This window comes from Drosophila montana, unplaced genomic scaffold (genome assembly GCF_035044405.1).
Source record: "Drosophila montana isolate Dmon_TW-CO22-7 unplaced genomic scaffold, ASM3504440v1 contig_2482_1, whole genome shotgun sequence".
In the NCBI taxonomy this organism is placed as follows: Eukaryota; Metazoa; Arthropoda; class Insecta; order Diptera; family Drosophilidae; genus Drosophila; species Drosophila montana.
In genome coordinates, this window is record NW_026997352.1 from 248,884 (window position 1) to 265,442 (window position 16,559).

The following is a 16,559-nucleotide window of genomic DNA, read 5'->3' on the forward strand; positions in this document are numbered from 1 at the left end:
AATAAATGTTGATTCACTGTGCAACAAGCAAATAACCTGAACCTGATCGGCGCTCTGTCTATGTTGCACATCTGCAATTGTAAATGTGTGTGGATAACAGCGTGTGTGTGTGTGTGTCCCAGGTATAGGCAAAATGAGTGCGTGTTGGTGTGCCACAAGCAGCAGCAGCAGCAGCAGCGGTAGCTTCAACTTGCTAAGCCGCATTCCACAAGTTCCGGCTGGATCTGGATGGGGCACAGGGCGTGCGCTCTTTTGCATTAGCTAGGGAGCTCTTGGCGTCTGGTTGTTGCTGTAGCAACTTGCCACATAACAACATTCTCTGTCTACTTCAACTTGCATACCAAACATTCATCGCACATGTACATTAATGCATACGTATGTATGTACATACAAATATACATGTCGATTTTCATAATGAAAATTTCAAAACTAAAATCTATTCGTTCTATTTCCTTTCTATAAAATATCAACGACGGACCATATAAATTGTTATTTTTGATTTACTTTTGAAATTTTGCATAAGAGGGTAAAATATTTGACAGTTGCATTTGACATCTTTTTCATAATTGTAACGCTTTTTAACAGTCAAGCAAGTTGTTGGCGTTGCCACAACTGTTGTGAATACATTTCGACATAAAATTGTCTGTGACATGTGGTCACACCTATCGAATCGAGCCAGAACAAAATTGATTGGTTGGGCAGCACTGTTGAATCTATCGGCCGACCGCCATTATTTATTGGCCGTCTATCGCCTTACCTCACGCATTGTAATAATATTGACGAAGACCATCGTCATTCCGTTGTTAATCTCTAAGTCGTATTTTTACTGGTTTATATCGTAATAAATTTCACTGCCAAATAACAATGACTGACCCGAGCAAATTGTCCGTTGCTGTGGTCTGTTCATCGAACATGAATCGCTCCATGGAGGCGCACAATTTTCTCGCAAAAAAGGGCTTCAATGTGCGCTCCTACGGCACCGGTGAACGGGTCAAGCTGCCCGGTCTCGCATTTGACAAGCCCAACGTTTATGAATTTGGGACCAGCTACGAGGAAATATACCGTGATCTAGAGTCAAAGGACAAAGAATTGTAAGTATTGCTGATGCGGCCAACAATTGCCAACGAATGCCCTCATGTTTATCTTCGTCAACGTTTCCAGTTACACACAAAACGGGCTGCTGCACATGCTGGACCGGAACCGGCGCATCAAAAAATGCCCGGAACGCTTTCAAGAAACCAAAGAACAATTCGATATTATAATTACTGTAGAGGAGCGTGTTTACGATTTGGTTGTGATGCACATGGAATCGATGGACTCGGTGGATAATCGACCCGTTCATGTGCTAAATGTTGATGTTGTCGACAATGCGGAGGACGCATTGATGGGCGCATTTTTAATAACGGACATGCTCAATTTGGTAAATGAATTGGTGAAATTATATATTTTAATTGATGCTTTAGTTAATGCCCATTTTGTGCGATGGTCACTTTCAGATGGCGAAATCAAATGATATCGATAATGATATCGATGAAATGATACAGGAATTTGAGGAGCGAAGAAATCGGGTAATTCTGCACTCGGTACTCTTCTACTGACAGCCGAGGAGGTCTGTTAACGGTACATGTCCAAACAATCACCTGCGCTCCACTGACCATAAAAGAAATGATCGAAACTTTAAGATTTGTATATATGATGATGAGCAGATCGATTATTTATGTCATTATGCATGTCTACCAATAGGACGAGGAACAAACCAAGAACACACTCAACAAAAAGTCGAATTTCCAAAACAAAGATGCGAAAACAACAACAAAAATGATACAATAAAATTGTAATATGTGTTAACTGCATGTGCTATACATTAATATATATATATATATATAGTTATATATATAAATATACACACATATAAATCTATATATATATATATATATACAGATATATATAAATATATATATTAGAACGCGGCTTTAGACTCTTGTCCTACACAAATCGTGCTAAAATTATTGTAATTTTATTTTGTTCTCAACGTTTATTTCTAGTTTGATTGTAAATATAAATCAAAGAACTATTTCGATATGCATTATAATAGACTATTGGCATTTTAAATTTAAACTAGCCTAGCGTCAACCAATCACAATGAACGCTGCCTCGAACGGAAACCTACCTGTTACCTGTTTAAGTCCTGCTAAAGCTAGATGTCCGCTCTAAAGTTAGCTCGAACATGTTACACAAATAGCAAATACATAATTCATTCATAATTATTTGTTCTCTCCAAATTTGTATATATTCTAAGGTGTGTTAGGTAAACTATTCGAAATTGTTTAAAAACAAATTGCAAATAGTCTTTTATTTTTTTTTTCAATTTGTCTACCAGCATTTCAATTTAAAGCTCAATTTTCGTAATAAAATACACAGGAATGAAAAACACAAAATCAATGTTTGAAAACTTTTCTGTTTTGGTTTGAAAAATGGTTTGAAAAATAGCACAAATAATTTCGAAATTTATTTCAATTTTTTTGCGCAAAAAAATTATAAAACAGATTTTGTTAAAAAAAAAAAAAAAAAATTGTTTAATAGCAAGGATATGTCCGTTAAGCGAGCATTTACTGTATACATATGTATCATTCCGTATCATTATATCATTATCAGTATCCATTACGTACGATTAGCCAAGTGTTTGCGATTTGTCAGCTTAGCGTATACATATGTAGCACGCATCAAAATTGTTTGTTGATTTCATTCACCTGTTGATGGATTCGCGGCTGCGAGGCACTGATAAGCGTGTTTTAATAGTAGCACACGCACGCACACACGCACACACACATGTATTGGTGAATCACCAGCTTTTGAAGAAGACCTTTAAAAATCCTCTGTTGGTGGTAATCATACATATTTCACAGCGATAATCATATTTCTCACAGATGACTTTTCATATGGCAGCCCGGCAACCAAATCTCATAGTTGCAAGCATAAGCTTTAGCCGAGGGCTGTTCTAACAGTTTGTGGAACGTAATGAACTTTTTACTGTTCGGTAATAATAATAATAATAACTATCAAAATTAAATGGCGGAAAGAAAACAAAATTTGCCATTTAAAGCAAAGCAGAAACAGTAAAAATTACAGTTAGAATTAAATCGTTGTTTACATTTTTCAATCAAATTATAATCATTTTATTACATCCATTTTTGCTTATCATTTTGAGCTTTCACTGCGTAGAACAGGTGAGTGCACTGTACAACTGTTGTTTATACGTACAAACATATGTATGCATACATTTGTTAGGTCTAGGTCCATGTAAATGTAATCACAAGCATGACTCTGCAGAATGGGCGTATTTTACAATTTGAAAAGCATTTTTGTTGTTTATACTTTGTGGCAACACTGGCTACTCCACGGCTCTCAATTTGAGAATGAGTTGGCACACACTGACACACTGCTGTGTGTGGGCGTGTGTCTCAGTATGTGTGTGCTTTCGTGTGTGTGTGTGTGTGTGTGTGTGCTGTTATGCACAACAGAGAACCGGCACATTGGCCACAACTGCCGCATTCAAACTGAAAATATCAAAAGTTTGTGCGCTCTCTTTTTTTGTTTTTTTTTTTTCTTCTTCTTGGTTGTTGTTTTTACAAGGCGTGCGCTTGTATTGTTGCTGTTGCTGTTGTTGTTGTTATTGCTGCTGGCATTGCCCATTGCCGCTGCTTCATGTGCGCTTTGTACATTTGCTTTGGCGCATTCGCGCTGCGATCGTGTTAAGCTACATATCGTTTCTTTTTGAGGGCTCTGGCGGCGCTCAAATAAATAAATAAAAAAACTTTCAAACAACCAACAAGACTTCGCACTGACTGTGATTTAAAAAAGCAACAACAAAAACACAAAAAACAAAAAAAATATATACATACATATATACATATAAAAACCTCGTTCACGTTGCGCTTGCGTGCAAGTGCAGCTGTGTGCGTGTGTGTGTGTGTGTGTGCGTGTGTGTGTGTGTGTGTGCGTGTTGCCAACCGAAGCTGAAATCACACTTTTGTAGACTTGACCTTTATTTAAATTATTGGTCAAAAGCTTGACAAATTGTTTTAGCCTTAATTACCGCAACCCGAAGAAGCATACAAACACAGCAAGCGGCATTATTTTTGTTATTTGCTAAAATTACAAAATATATAAATACTTTAAGCAAAGCTGTCAACAAAATACGTAAACAAATAATTTCGCTCAGCTAACAGAGGAGAGTCATCCATGTTAAAAATGGGTAAGTAGCAAGTCAAATACGATATACGCTTACGATATGCGCGATCCTCAATGAATGCAATAGCGTGTGTGGAAATGGGCTGGGGAAGGGGGTTTGTGTGAAAGGTGGTAAGCGCAACAGGTGGGCCACATTGCGTGTGTGTGTGTGTGTGTGAGAGAGAGAGAGAGAGAGAGAGAGAGTGCGCCAAGAACGCCCTTCAAATTGTATTCTTCAGCCAAAAGGGTCACCTACAAAGTGGCGTCGGCTTATCGCAATTCCAATCACTTTACCTCACTCCGCAATTATCTGCTGTTCTCTTCGTTGTTGTTGTTGTTGTTGTTGTTGTTTTTGTTATACACATTCACTCCAAAGATTAGTGCGCCAATGTTAACCTTTCAAGTTAAAGTTGAAAACTGAAAGAGGGAGAGAGAGCGAGAGCGAGAGAGACAAAGAGAGCGCAATGGCATTGAGAATTAGCCAATGTTAATGACATTGAAAATGTACACGTAAATAGTGTGCACATGTATAAATGCTTTACATACCTACAGCTGTATGTGTGCCAGTGCATGTGTATGCGTGCATAAAAAGCCTTTCAAACTTTGCTCCAATGCCAAACACGATGCTGACTCATCTGCGCAGGAGCTGAGAAAAAAAAGAGAACAAGAAATGACAGTAAAAAGTGACAAAATAAAAACAATAACAAGATGATGCACATACTTATTCTCATTCATCACATCACCATTGTAATTACAGTGATCACACGCTGAGTTAGAAGGCGCTCGAAAGTGTTGCCAAATTGTGAAAGAAACAAAAACAAAAACAAAAACATTATTGAATATATGTATTTATAAAGTTGGTAATTTAGATTTGATTGAACACAAACCTGAAAGACAACTGAGAGGGCTGTAAAAAGTTATTTAATATTAAATGAGTTCTTAGATATATAATTATCAAATTTCAGTTAGTATGACGATATCGAAACATCTGCTATTATTTACATATTTACATAATTCTCTGTTATTAGATCATTTAGATATTTGCATTAATTGATATTTTTCCTTAATATTATATTTCTTTAAATTGGAAACGTAGATCCTTAGATTGACAAATTCTTTGAGGCTCCATGAATATTCTTTTTTTATTGTATTTCAAGCTTAAAATATGATTTACCTTTAAAATAATGTTGATTTTGTTAGGTGAAGCTTTAGAAATTGTCTAAATTATTATCAGACGGTTCCCCGACGATCCTAACTATCTGATCTTGTGATGTGCACTAAAGTTGTAATGATTTGTTGTTTAGTTTTGCGTTAGAGAATTGTTTTTGTTTTTGAAATATTATCAATTACGGAAATCTTGAAGCACGTACTACTTGTCGTTCGTATCTATTAGACATCATATCAAGGCACAATATATTTATACAAATCTAACAATAACAGGTGCTCGAGTTTGTGCACTTTTGAGTATTTTGAAATAAATAACAAAAATGATATCCGAAAAACGATGTGAACAAATCGCGCGACCGAACGATTTGCGTCTCGGTTCGGGCTTCGACTTTCAGCTGTTATTGCCCCCAGATATATGTATGCCGTATATGCACATATATATATGTATATACTCATATATATATATATGTATTTGTGCACTTATCTGAGCTGGGGCCAAGATATAGTCGGCTGCGTTCACGCCTGAAAGTCAGACGTATCTGGAAGCGCATCGAACGATACGACATAGAGCTGACCTCCAGATCTAGACCAATATCAGAGCAGGAAGACCTGAGCCCGAATCCCGATTCCTGTTAGCACGCTCTACTCTTTGGGTATAAATTATCGTATCGATTATCCGTTTTTTATACCGTCCGTCTGTCCGTCCGTTCGTCCGTCCGTCCGTCCGCCCGTAGGTATGCACGCAAGGAACCTATAAGAGCTAGAGACTTGAAATTTTAGCTGTAGGACCTCCTACTCCCCGCGCAGATCGAGTTTGTTTCCGATATTCGATAACTTGGCCCGTTTCCAAGTAATCGATAAAAATCGATATCGAAATCCTGTTTTATGAGCAATTTCAGTAAATAATAAGAGCTACAATCACCAAACTTGACATGTAGCTTCTAGAATAGTATATATATAAATCAAGTATCTTTCATTTTATACCTACCGCCTGTCGGAAGACGAGGGTTCAGGGTATCCCCCAGTCGGGAGCTCCCGACTAGAACCTCTTACTTGTTATATTTATCAATTCGCTTTGATCTCGCTTTCAGAGTACAACAGCTCGCAGGCCAGCGGCCACCTGGACCGGATCATCAAGTCCCTGAAGTCCTCCACCATGATATGCGAGGGCACCCAGTTCGATGGCAAGCTGCCGCACACCTTTGTCGTCTTTGGCGCCTCGGTAAGTGGCCGTAATTAGGCCGTAATATACGGGTTCTAATTGTGTTCAATTCCGCCATGCGCAGGGCGATCTGGCCAAGAAGAAAATCTATCCGACATTATGGTGGCTATATCGCGACGATCTGCTGCCCAAGCCGACCAAAATTTGCGGCTATGCGCGCTCCAAGCTGACCCTCGACGAACTCAAGGCCCAATGTCACACATACATGAAGGTAAGTTCCAGCCCCAAAAATCTCCTTTCTTTTTTCCTTTTTTATTGCATATTTTTTAAATATTTTTTCTGGCCATCAATATTTTTTCTTTTCTTCAAAATTATCTTCTTTTTTTTTTGACCTTGAAATACTTAAAAATAAACTCTGAGAAACTTTAATTCAGGAATATATTTATTTTATATATTTACTTGGTTTCGGATATTTTTTGCATATTTTTTTCGTAGCCCTCTTGAGCTTTTTTTTTTTTGAATTGAGTAAAGATTCGACTGTTAAATATCGAAATGGGCAGCACTGTTTCGCACCAGGGCTGCAAACCCAAACAAAAAAAAAAAACTTGCGATTGATTCGGTTCACGGTTCAAACGAATCGCATTTAGGTTAGGTTTTTTTGTGAACCAGGTTTTCTACCTATTTTTGAGCTGAACCAAAAAAAAATATGTTTCTGCTCGGTTTTTGGTAAAGTTTTCGGTTCAGAGCAAACAAATAAATTGTTAATCAAATAAAGTAATAAAAAATTTCGGATTTGAACCAGCACTCACCACAATTTGCACACCTTCATCCCATGTAATGCAGGTGCAAGCCGATGAGCAGGCGAAGTATGATGAATTCTGGAGCCTGAACGACTATGTGGCCGGTCCGTATGATACAACCGGTGGCTATCAGCTGCTCAACAAGCAGCTGGAGAAGATTGAGAACAGATGCAAGGCGAATCGCATCTTCTACTTGGCCCTGCCGCCGACAGTCTACAACCAGGTGACGCTGAACATCAAGAACATTTGCATGTCCACGCGGTAAGCAGCCGAGCTTTGCGAGCCTTGATAGCTTCGTTAATCTTACCCATCTCTCTCTCTCTCTCTCTCTCTCTCTCTCTTTCCTCCGGCAGCGGCTGGAATCGCGTGATCGTGGAGAAGCCGTTCGGACGGGACGATGTCAGCTCGAAGGCGCTGAGCGATCATTTGGCCAGTTTGTTCGAGGAGGAGCAACTGTATCGCATCGATCACTATTTGGGCAAGGAGATGGTCCAGAATCTGATGACAATACGCTTCGGCAACAAGATACTCAGCTCGACCTGGAACCGGGAGAACATCGCCTCCGTGCTGATAACATTCAAGGAGCCATTCGGCACCCAGGGACGCGGCGGCTATTTCGATGAGTTCGGGATAATACGCGACGTCATGCAGAATCATCTGCTGCAGATCCTGTCGCTGGTGGCCATGGAGAAGCCGTGCAGCTGCCATCCGGACGATATACGCGACGAGAAGGTGAAGGTGCTCAAGTGCATCCAGCCGCTGCAGCTGAGCGACATGGTCCTCGGCCAGTATGTGGGCAATCCCAGCGGCAAGACGGAGGACGAGCGCACCGGCTATCTGGACGATCCGACGGTTAGCAATACATCGACAACGCCCACCTATGCGATGGCCGTCATCAAGATCAATAACGAGCGCTGGCAGGATGTGCCCTTCATTTTGCGCTGCGGCAAGGCGCTGAACGAGCGCAAGGCCGAGGTGCGTATCCAGTATCAGGATGTGCCCGGCGACATCTTCGAGGGCAACTCCAAGCGCAACGAGCTGGTCATACGCGTCCAGCCCGGCGAGGCGCTCTACTTCAAGATGATGACCAAGAGTCCGGGCATCACGTTCGATATCGAGGAGACCGAACTGGATCTGACCTACGAGCACCGCTACAAGAACTCCCATCTGCCGGATGCCTACGAGCGCCTCATACTCGATGTCTTTTGCGGCTCCCAAATGCATTTTGTTCGCTCCGATGAGCTGCGCGAGGCGTGGCGCATCTTTACGCCCATTCTGCACAAGATCGAGCGCGAGCAGACGCCATCGATTCCATACCAGTACGGCTCCCGCGGCCCCAAGGAGGCCGATCGCAAATGCGAGCAGAACAACTTCATCTATTACGGATCCTACAAATGGCACGGCGCCAATTCCAGCACATCCAATCTCTGAGTGCTCGCATCCGACTTGGTCATGGACTTACCTTACATAACTATAGTTTCATATATTTTTTTATATATAGATTTCTTTATAAATATGCCTTTTTTTTGCAATACTATCGGTTAATTCTTATTTCGGTTTTTTACAAAAGTTTTTTTTTTCTTTTAAATTTACTATCTATTTAATAAAATTGAATTTTGACATCATAAAAACTTGCCGCCTGTTTTTTATTTTTATAGGGGACTTTTTAGGAAATTTTAAAGTACTGAACTCTGCTAACCAACACTGGAAACCAGCTCGAATCCGTTATTCGAATCGTTTGTTTGAATTATGAACCAAATCTTAAAACGAACAAGTTCCCAAAAAAATGAACTGAACTGATCTAGCGATTACTTTTATGGGCTGTTGGAAAATGTTTTACAGAAATGGAAAAAAATTTGACTGAGGCCCGAAACTAGTTTTGGGTTCTGTAGAAAAACATACATACATTCACGCATAGAAACATACGTACATACATACACACATGCATACATACATGCATACACACATACATACATACATACACACATACATACATACATACATACATACATACATACATACATACACACATACACACATACATACATACATACATACATACATACATACATACATACATACATACATACATACATACATACATACATACATACATACATACATACATACATACATACATACATACATACATACATACATACATACATACATACATACATACATACATACATACATACATACATACATACATACATACATACCTACATATCTACATACGTACATACATACATACATACATACATACATACATACATACATACATACATACATACATACATACATACATACATACATACATACATACATACATACATACATACATACATACATACATACATACATACATACATATATGCATACATACATACATATGTACCTACATACATACATATGTACCTACATACCTACATACCTACATATCTACATATCTACATATCTACATATCTACATACCTACATACCTACATATCTACATCCTCATACGATACAAAATAACCAAAATAAAAAACAAAAAAAAAAACACTACACTACTAGCCAAGCATGAAAAACTGCAGAGCCTACTTGAATTCTTCAGAATCGAGGAGGAGAGCACTTGGTAGGAATTCGTTTTATTTAAATTTGCAGTACAGCGACAAATAAGCTTGGTCTGCGTTTCGTATTAGAAAACAAACATGCATGCATACACTTACACACACACACACACACACACACACATATACACACACACACACGCATATATATATATATAATAATTATATGCCTTGGTACAAAATGCTTGTATAATTATATTAATATTATAAAGCAGATATGCTTTAGATATATATTTTATAGCCTGGAATTGGCCTTATGCTATATTTACTAATTGAAGTTTATTTATGCAATTACCAACTAATTTTGATCAAAAACATTCTATTCTATTTAAAGTAAATATTTTAAAAATGACCTAACCTCAATTGAAAGCGCATCCTAATGCAAAATCGTAGTTCAGAAACCTTTGCAAGTTTTGGATTTTTTTTTTAATTCCAAATATTATTAAATTGGCAAATAAAAGAATTTCATTTGATCAAAACAATTGTATAAAAAATAACCTAACCTCAATTGAGGTCTAACTGTAAAATCGTACATCAGATATATTTTCAACTTTTGGTTTAGCTTAAAGTGCTAATTATTATTAAATTGGTAATTACAACAAGAAACCAATTTATTTATTATTTTTAGTGTTTTTTTTTTTCAATATTTGAGGTTATGTTTCAGGCAAATTTTTAACTTATGCTTTTAAACATTTTTACCATAACCACAATGAGGTAGAACATTGAAAGCTAACAATATATTAACAATACAAAATGTAAATAAATATAAATAGTAAACAGAATGTTTATATGTATATACAAGTGGGTGGAATATACATATTAGACGAACTGTTGTTCGATATTCGAAAAAAAAAAAATATACTTCTTCTATCTACAATTGAGTAAAAAGCATAGGTAGAGAGAGAGGGAGGGGGAGGGGGAGGAGAGAGAGAGAGAGAGAGAGAGAGAGAGAGAGAGAGAGAGAGAGACTGAGAGTGTCTCTCGCCACTTACCATAGAACATAGAGAACAAATTGAAATTGTGCGCATTTTTGCTTGTGCGGACATATACACACACACACACACACACACACACACACACACATACATGTAACGATCCCTAGACATAATGAGATAACGAGCACTGAGAGTAAGCCAAGGCAGTTTCCTGTAGTGTGAGCGAGATGAAAAGACAGCGATGCCGTTCTAGCGCACAAATCATATGTATTTGCTACTCTCTTGCTGTCTGAGCATGCGAGCGTGTCTCGGAGCCCGAACAAAAACGAAGCCGACTTTGGACCTGCGGTCCCATTTTTGTACTCTAGTTGTCCAGTCCATATAGGTTCCATGGGTGGTGCTCTCGCTTCTGTCTGACAATCTGAAGACTCTGGAAAAGTGGGCGTTGTATCGAACTACTATAGCGTAAAGATGTCCTGGCATTTGTATAGCAACTATCTGTAGACTCTTGGCGGCGTTACATAGTCCGGCGCCGGCCTGGGCTGCATCCTTATATAGTTCGAGGCGAAGTGCACGCGGGGATTAGCCGGCGTTGTGGGCCGCTTGAGCGGCACGGGCCTGGACTCCGCTGCGGGCTGCGGCGCCAACTGCATGGACACATAATCCGTTTGTGGGGCAGCGGGCGCGACCACCAGCACATCCAGCGGCATGAAGTTGCCACGGAGCACGGCCGGCATCTGCACAACCATGGCGGATTCGGAGTCGGGTTCGGAGTCGCCAATGCTGGTCTCTGCCACGACTCTCAGGGGCAGCTGCTCGGGCAGTTTGGTGGGCAGCAGCTGCTCCCGCTGATGCTGATCCTGCTGCTCCCGCTGCTGCTGCTGCTGCTGCGGACTGAGCACACCCACGGGAAAAACGACATCAATGTCGGACATCGAACGAAATTTGCGCACAATCATGTGTATGAAGACGCCCAGCACGACGAGCGCAACGATGCCCTGGAGGTTGTTCATCCAGTCGACTTGGCGTTCATTATTCTGGCTAACGAGTGCGCCATAATGCCATTCCAGCCAGTGGATGCCGCCGCTGCCGTCGCTGTTTGGCTCATAATTGGCCGAGATGCCCCACTCGTACGAGTCCAGCCGCAGCCTGGCGTCCTCGTAGTAGCACCTGGTCGGCTGCACCAGCTCCGCGGAGGCAATGGCCACCGTTTCGTTGCAATGGCTGCGATCCGTCACATTCGAGCGGCACCAGTAGACGGTGTAGCCCAGCAGATTGTCGCCCTGCTCCGGCGGCTCCCAGCTCAAGCTGCCCGCCGTCTTGGACACGGTCACGTTCCTCGGTATCCGCTGGCCGGGCAGCACCAGCTGCGGTATCCGTATCTGACTGCTCTTCGTCGACATCCCGATCGCGTTCCGACTGCGTATCTCTATTATATAGCTCTCCTCGGACGGATTCACATTCCGGATTATGGCCATGTTCGACTCGACCGCAATCCTTGCCTGCCTGCAACATATAAAATATCATATCATATAATATAATAATAATTCGCGAACCGATCCACACAATCATTGGAAACGTGAACCGAACCAGTTATCATATTTATTCCGAGCTTGCAGCCCTTGCAGCTTGCAGCCCTGGCAAGCGACAAATCAAAAATAAATCGATTATTTTGATTGGTTCAAATGCAAATTAGCTGCTTCGCAGAACAATTTGATCGTTTTTTTTATACCCATTGAACCCATTGAAAATGTGTAGCAAAAGGGTATCATGATTTTGTGCACGAGTATGTAACATTAAGTATATATATATTCGTGATCAGCGTCCGTTCGACTGTCCGTCTCGCCATTTGCATGATCCCAGAACCTTGAAGAGCTAGAGATTCGAACGAAGGTTCGCCAGCCCGCGCTGAGCTTGTTTCCGCGAATCGATAAACCGTAAGTTATCGATAAAAATCGCGTTATCGAAATGCTAGGCTTTTAAGAGCTGGTGCCGCCAAATTGTCTTTGCAGCTTCTAGAATCAAGAATGTTTCAGGGTATTCGCTAGTCGTGCACGCCCGACCAGAGTACTTCAAGTTGTTTCGTCATGAAATTCTTCAAGTATTACGTGCCATTTTTGCGAGTGCGACTTGGCGCTCAAAAAGGCACGTAATATGTGATTAATTACGGCAAGGAACTATAAAGTTTTTATGATTATTCGTATATTGATCGGTTTTCTATTCTTTTTCCGCACAAAGGCAATTAAAAGTGCTCGACTAGGAGATACCCTGGGCCCGTTCTATGTATGGCAAATGGATTCGCGAACTCACCTGACATGCTGCTTGTCGCTGGCCCTGAGGACGCGCACATGGTATTCGAACTGTGGACCATTGCGCTCCAGTTTGTCCAGCTGCTGCCAGTAGACGCGCACCTCCTCCGGCTGCTCCGGATTCCGATGATAGCCCGACGGCCAGACGGCGGGCGGACGTGCCGGCAGTGCGGGCGCTGTCTGAAATCTATGCTCATACGGCTTGCTCCAGCGGGCGCGGCTGTCATTGTAGCGCCGCGACAGCCGGAAGGTGTAGTTGTAGTATGAATACGGCAGCTGGGCCAGGCAGAGCTGCAGCCGGATCGGGCTGGAGCGCTGCGGCTGCGGCCGGGGCCAGTCGGGCGGCGGCGTCGGCACCAGCTCCAGTTGCCAGCTGATGTTGTAGCCAATGTGATTCGTCTGGCTGCTGTCACTCCAGTCCAGGCATATCGCCGAGCTGTTCAGCAGCAGCACGGTGGCATTTTCGCCCGGCGGCTCCATTTCGATGCACTGCATCCGGCTCAGCTGGAAATGCTGCTGCTGCAGCGACCCCGACGGCAGCTGGTCGCGCATGCTCAGCGTCAAATCGTAGACATCGGCGAATCGGTTATAGTCCGGCATAGCAATGCTGCAGTGCATCAGCTCCTTGTCCTTGTCGCTGTCCACGCGGCATTCGGACACCTGCTGGCGATACTGCAGCCTGTAGCTGGTCGTCCAGTCCACCTGCTGGCCAAGCGGCGGCCGGCTGAAGCTGCAATTGAGCCGCGACAAATGTCCATTCTCGCGGTAGCGACACTCAAAGTCCTTCACCGCCAGCCGGACGCCCACCATGAACTTGACGGAGCCGAGACTGACGCCATTGCACAGGCACTCGTAGCTGTTAACGCTCGAGTGCTTCGGCTCCGCCTCTAGCACCTCATGGTAGACACTGGTCGCATTCAGTTTGCTCACCTTCAGATTCACGCCGGGCTGCCTACGGATATTGATGTTGTCCATGCCGCCGGGGCAGAGCGCCAGCAGCGAGTCCATCTTGGCAAACGAACAGCTGACATTGTAGGCATCGCCGGCGCGCAAATCCAAGCGAGACGCCGCCACCAGAACGTTAGCCAGGTGTGCGTTCCTCTCTGTGAGGCACTGTGCCCCGTGTGCGAGGCACGCGACAATCACAAGTCCCAGACGCAGCTGGAGCATTGCCTGGACCTATTGCTTGCCCTTGGCTATATATATATATATATAGTATGTATGTATGTTTTTTGATTGTTATGCTTTTGTTAATCAAAATTTGAATATTGCGCGAGCCGAGCGCGTGAAACGTCCGCCAATCGCCGCAGTTATTCTGAACTACTCGGACCGCAGCTCGTAATCACTTTAAATGTATGTACAAATACGAGCATATATATATAGTGTATATATATATATATATATATGTATATATGTGGGGCGGATAATATGATCTTCTGCGTTCCCTGTAAAAGCTGGCATTTCCATTTAATCGCCGCCTCAGAACTAGCAGGATTTTGATAAGCTCGTTCAGCGAAATCAATATTGTGCTTAAATCTCATCACATTTAATCATTACTCTGGACACATTCATTTGTACTTAATCAGCCCAGACTGGACTGGGGCTGTTTTTTTTTTCATTCAGAAATTCATTTCGGTCTTTCGTTTTCGAACAATCCGATTTCCAGAGAACTATAATATATGTATATCTCTTATTTAGTTTTAATCTTTAATAGTTTAGTTAAGAATATGCCTTAAAAAATAGGGTATATTGGTTTTCTGCCTTTGTATGTAACAGTGCTTATCGAATTCCGTGGAAACGTGACCAGCTTTCAATCCTAATCTCTTCGTGCACTGAGCGAAATTACGTACACAATTTCCGATTTCTCGCAGTTCGTTGACTTTTCTGCCTGTCGCATACATATGCACAAAGTCATTATACCCTTTTAAGCCCATTTACAATGGTTTCGGATAAATTAGAATGCCTCGGCGCTTGACGAAGCTTGAATACCCTTCCTGTGCATATATGTATTACAAAGGTATACAAAGAGAATTGGTCTGACGAAGCTTAAATACCCTTCCTGTATATATTTACATTATAAATTAGAATACCTCGGCGCTAGACGAAGCTTGAATACACTTCCTGTGCTTATATTTATGATATAGGTATACAAAAAGAATTTTAATACTTATTCGTCTGACGAAGCTTAAATACCCTTCCTGTATATGAGCTCTATATACCGCCGATTGTTCCTATATTATATTATATTATAGATTATATACAAGAGCTCAATTTGGAACACATCTTTCCTATGGGAGCGACAGACTATATATATATATATAGATATGTGATGGCTAGGAACTCAAAGCTCTTCCTCTTCCAGGCGTTACAAGGCTTGCGACAAAGTGCACATACCCTATGCTGTGGCTTAATAAAGGCACAAATCACGTTTGGCACGCACATAGAGCATATTTTATATATATATAATCTATATACTCGGTACAATGCAGCTTTATTCTAGTTATAATGCGGCACAATTTATAACCTAGTTTCGATTGAAATAAATTTAAACAATAGAAACTTACGCATTTCGTTTCCCCCAGTTAAATCACGCCCGACTGCGTCATATATATATATATATATATATATTTATTTATATATATTTATTTATATATATATATTTATAAATATATATAGTTCGCAGAAGTCGCTTATCTTGATTAATGAAGCATTTCTAGGAATTCCTCAGTCATGTGATTTACAGGATAAAGATCGTATTCTTAAATATTATAAATAATATACAACATAATTATTTAATTGAAGAACAATTCTAAAGAATTCCCTTTTATATTTTTTTAATATGTTCTTGGAAAAAACCAGAGATAATCATTGATTCAATAGCGCGATGAATATGAATTGTCACATTTGATATTTTCTGGAAAATACCAGAGATTGTCGTTGGGCGAGTGAAGATGGCAACGCCAGGAAAAACCCTTGTAAATACTTCCCAAAACGTTAATTCCAATACCTTCAAATAACCTGTCAAAACTAGACTTATATCAATTTTGATATTGTAGAACTAGAAACTAGAAACTAGGCGTTGATCGCTTTGAGATAAGGATATGGAAAATCCAAGTTCTACAGACAAACTTTCCTTCAATCTTTTCCTTCCTTCTTTCTTCATTTCTTTATTTTTCTTAATTGCTTAATTTCTTCCTTTCTTTCTTTCTTTCATACATTCTTTCTTTTTTCCCTCATTATTTCTTTCTTTCTTTCTTTCTTTCTTTCTTTCTTTCTTTCGTTTTATCTTTCTTTCTGTCTTTCTTTTCTTTTTCTTTCTTTTCTCTTTCTTTCTTTTCTCTTTCT

The 16,559-nt window shown here is 40.9% G+C and overlaps 3 protein-coding genes and 1 long non-coding RNA gene across 10 annotated transcripts; 2 read left to right on the forward strand and 2 right to left on the reverse strand.

Moving 5' to 3' along the window:
- Positions 1–689: 689 nt before the first annotated feature.
- Ssu72 (Ssu72 CTD phosphatase) lies at positions 690–1,920 on the forward strand. The gene is made up of 3 exons (XM_064682704.1): positions 690–1,091; positions 1,162–1,420; positions 1,497–1,920. Exons 1-3 carry the CDS (start codon positions 865–867, stop codon positions 1,596–1,598), a joined length of 588 nt encoding a protein of 195 aa, XP_064538774.1. The 5' UTR covers positions 690–864; the 3' UTR covers positions 1,599–1,920.
- A 1,223-nt stretch (positions 1,921–3,143) lies between these two features.
- Positions 3,144–6,071, reverse strand: LOC135428562 (uncharacterized). 5 transcript variants are annotated; one of them, XR_010436273.1, is made up of 4 exons: positions 5,601–6,071; positions 4,952–5,507; positions 4,777–4,876; positions 3,144–4,647 (listed from the first exon to the last, which is right to left on the reverse strand). It is a non-coding gene; the product is annotated as an uncharacterized LOC135428562 (long non-coding RNA). The 5 variants fall into 5 exon arrangements; XR_010436276.1 differs by having other exon boundaries at positions 4,952–4,997; positions 5,405–5,823; XR_010436274.1 differs by having other exon boundaries at positions 3,144–4,149; positions 4,525–4,647; positions 4,952–5,648.
- On the forward strand, positions 4,097–8,887 carry Zw (glucose-6-phosphate 1-dehydrogenase Zw). Of its 3 annotated transcripts, none has more exons than XM_064682624.1 (5): positions 4,097–4,255; positions 6,489–6,619; positions 6,684–6,830; positions 7,403–7,620; positions 7,713–8,887. In XM_064682624.1, the coding sequence occupies exons 1-5, from the start codon at positions 4,243–4,245 to the stop codon at positions 8,788–8,790; spliced, it is 1,587 nt and encodes a 528-aa protein (XP_064538694.1). In that variant the 5' UTR covers positions 4,097–4,242; the 3' UTR covers positions 8,791–8,887. The 3 variants fall into 3 exon arrangements, with proteins under 3 accessions (XP_064538694.1, XP_064538695.1, XP_064538696.1); XM_064682625.1 differs by lacking the exon at positions 4,097–4,255 and adding an exon at positions 5,894–6,050; XM_064682626.1 differs by lacking the exon at positions 4,097–4,255 and adding an exon at positions 6,006–6,028.
- A 2,000-nt stretch (positions 8,888–10,887) lies between these two features.
- On the reverse strand, positions 10,888–14,574 carry et (eye transformer). The gene is made up of 2 exons (XM_064682705.1): positions 13,216–14,574; positions 10,888–12,411 (listed from the first exon to the last, which is right to left on the reverse strand). Exons 1-2 carry the CDS (start codon positions 14,382–14,384, stop codon positions 11,400–11,402), a joined length of 2,181 nt encoding a protein of 726 aa, XP_064538775.1. The 5' UTR covers positions 14,385–14,574; the 3' UTR covers positions 10,888–11,399.
- Between the last annotated feature and the right edge of the window lie 1,985 nt (positions 14,575–16,559).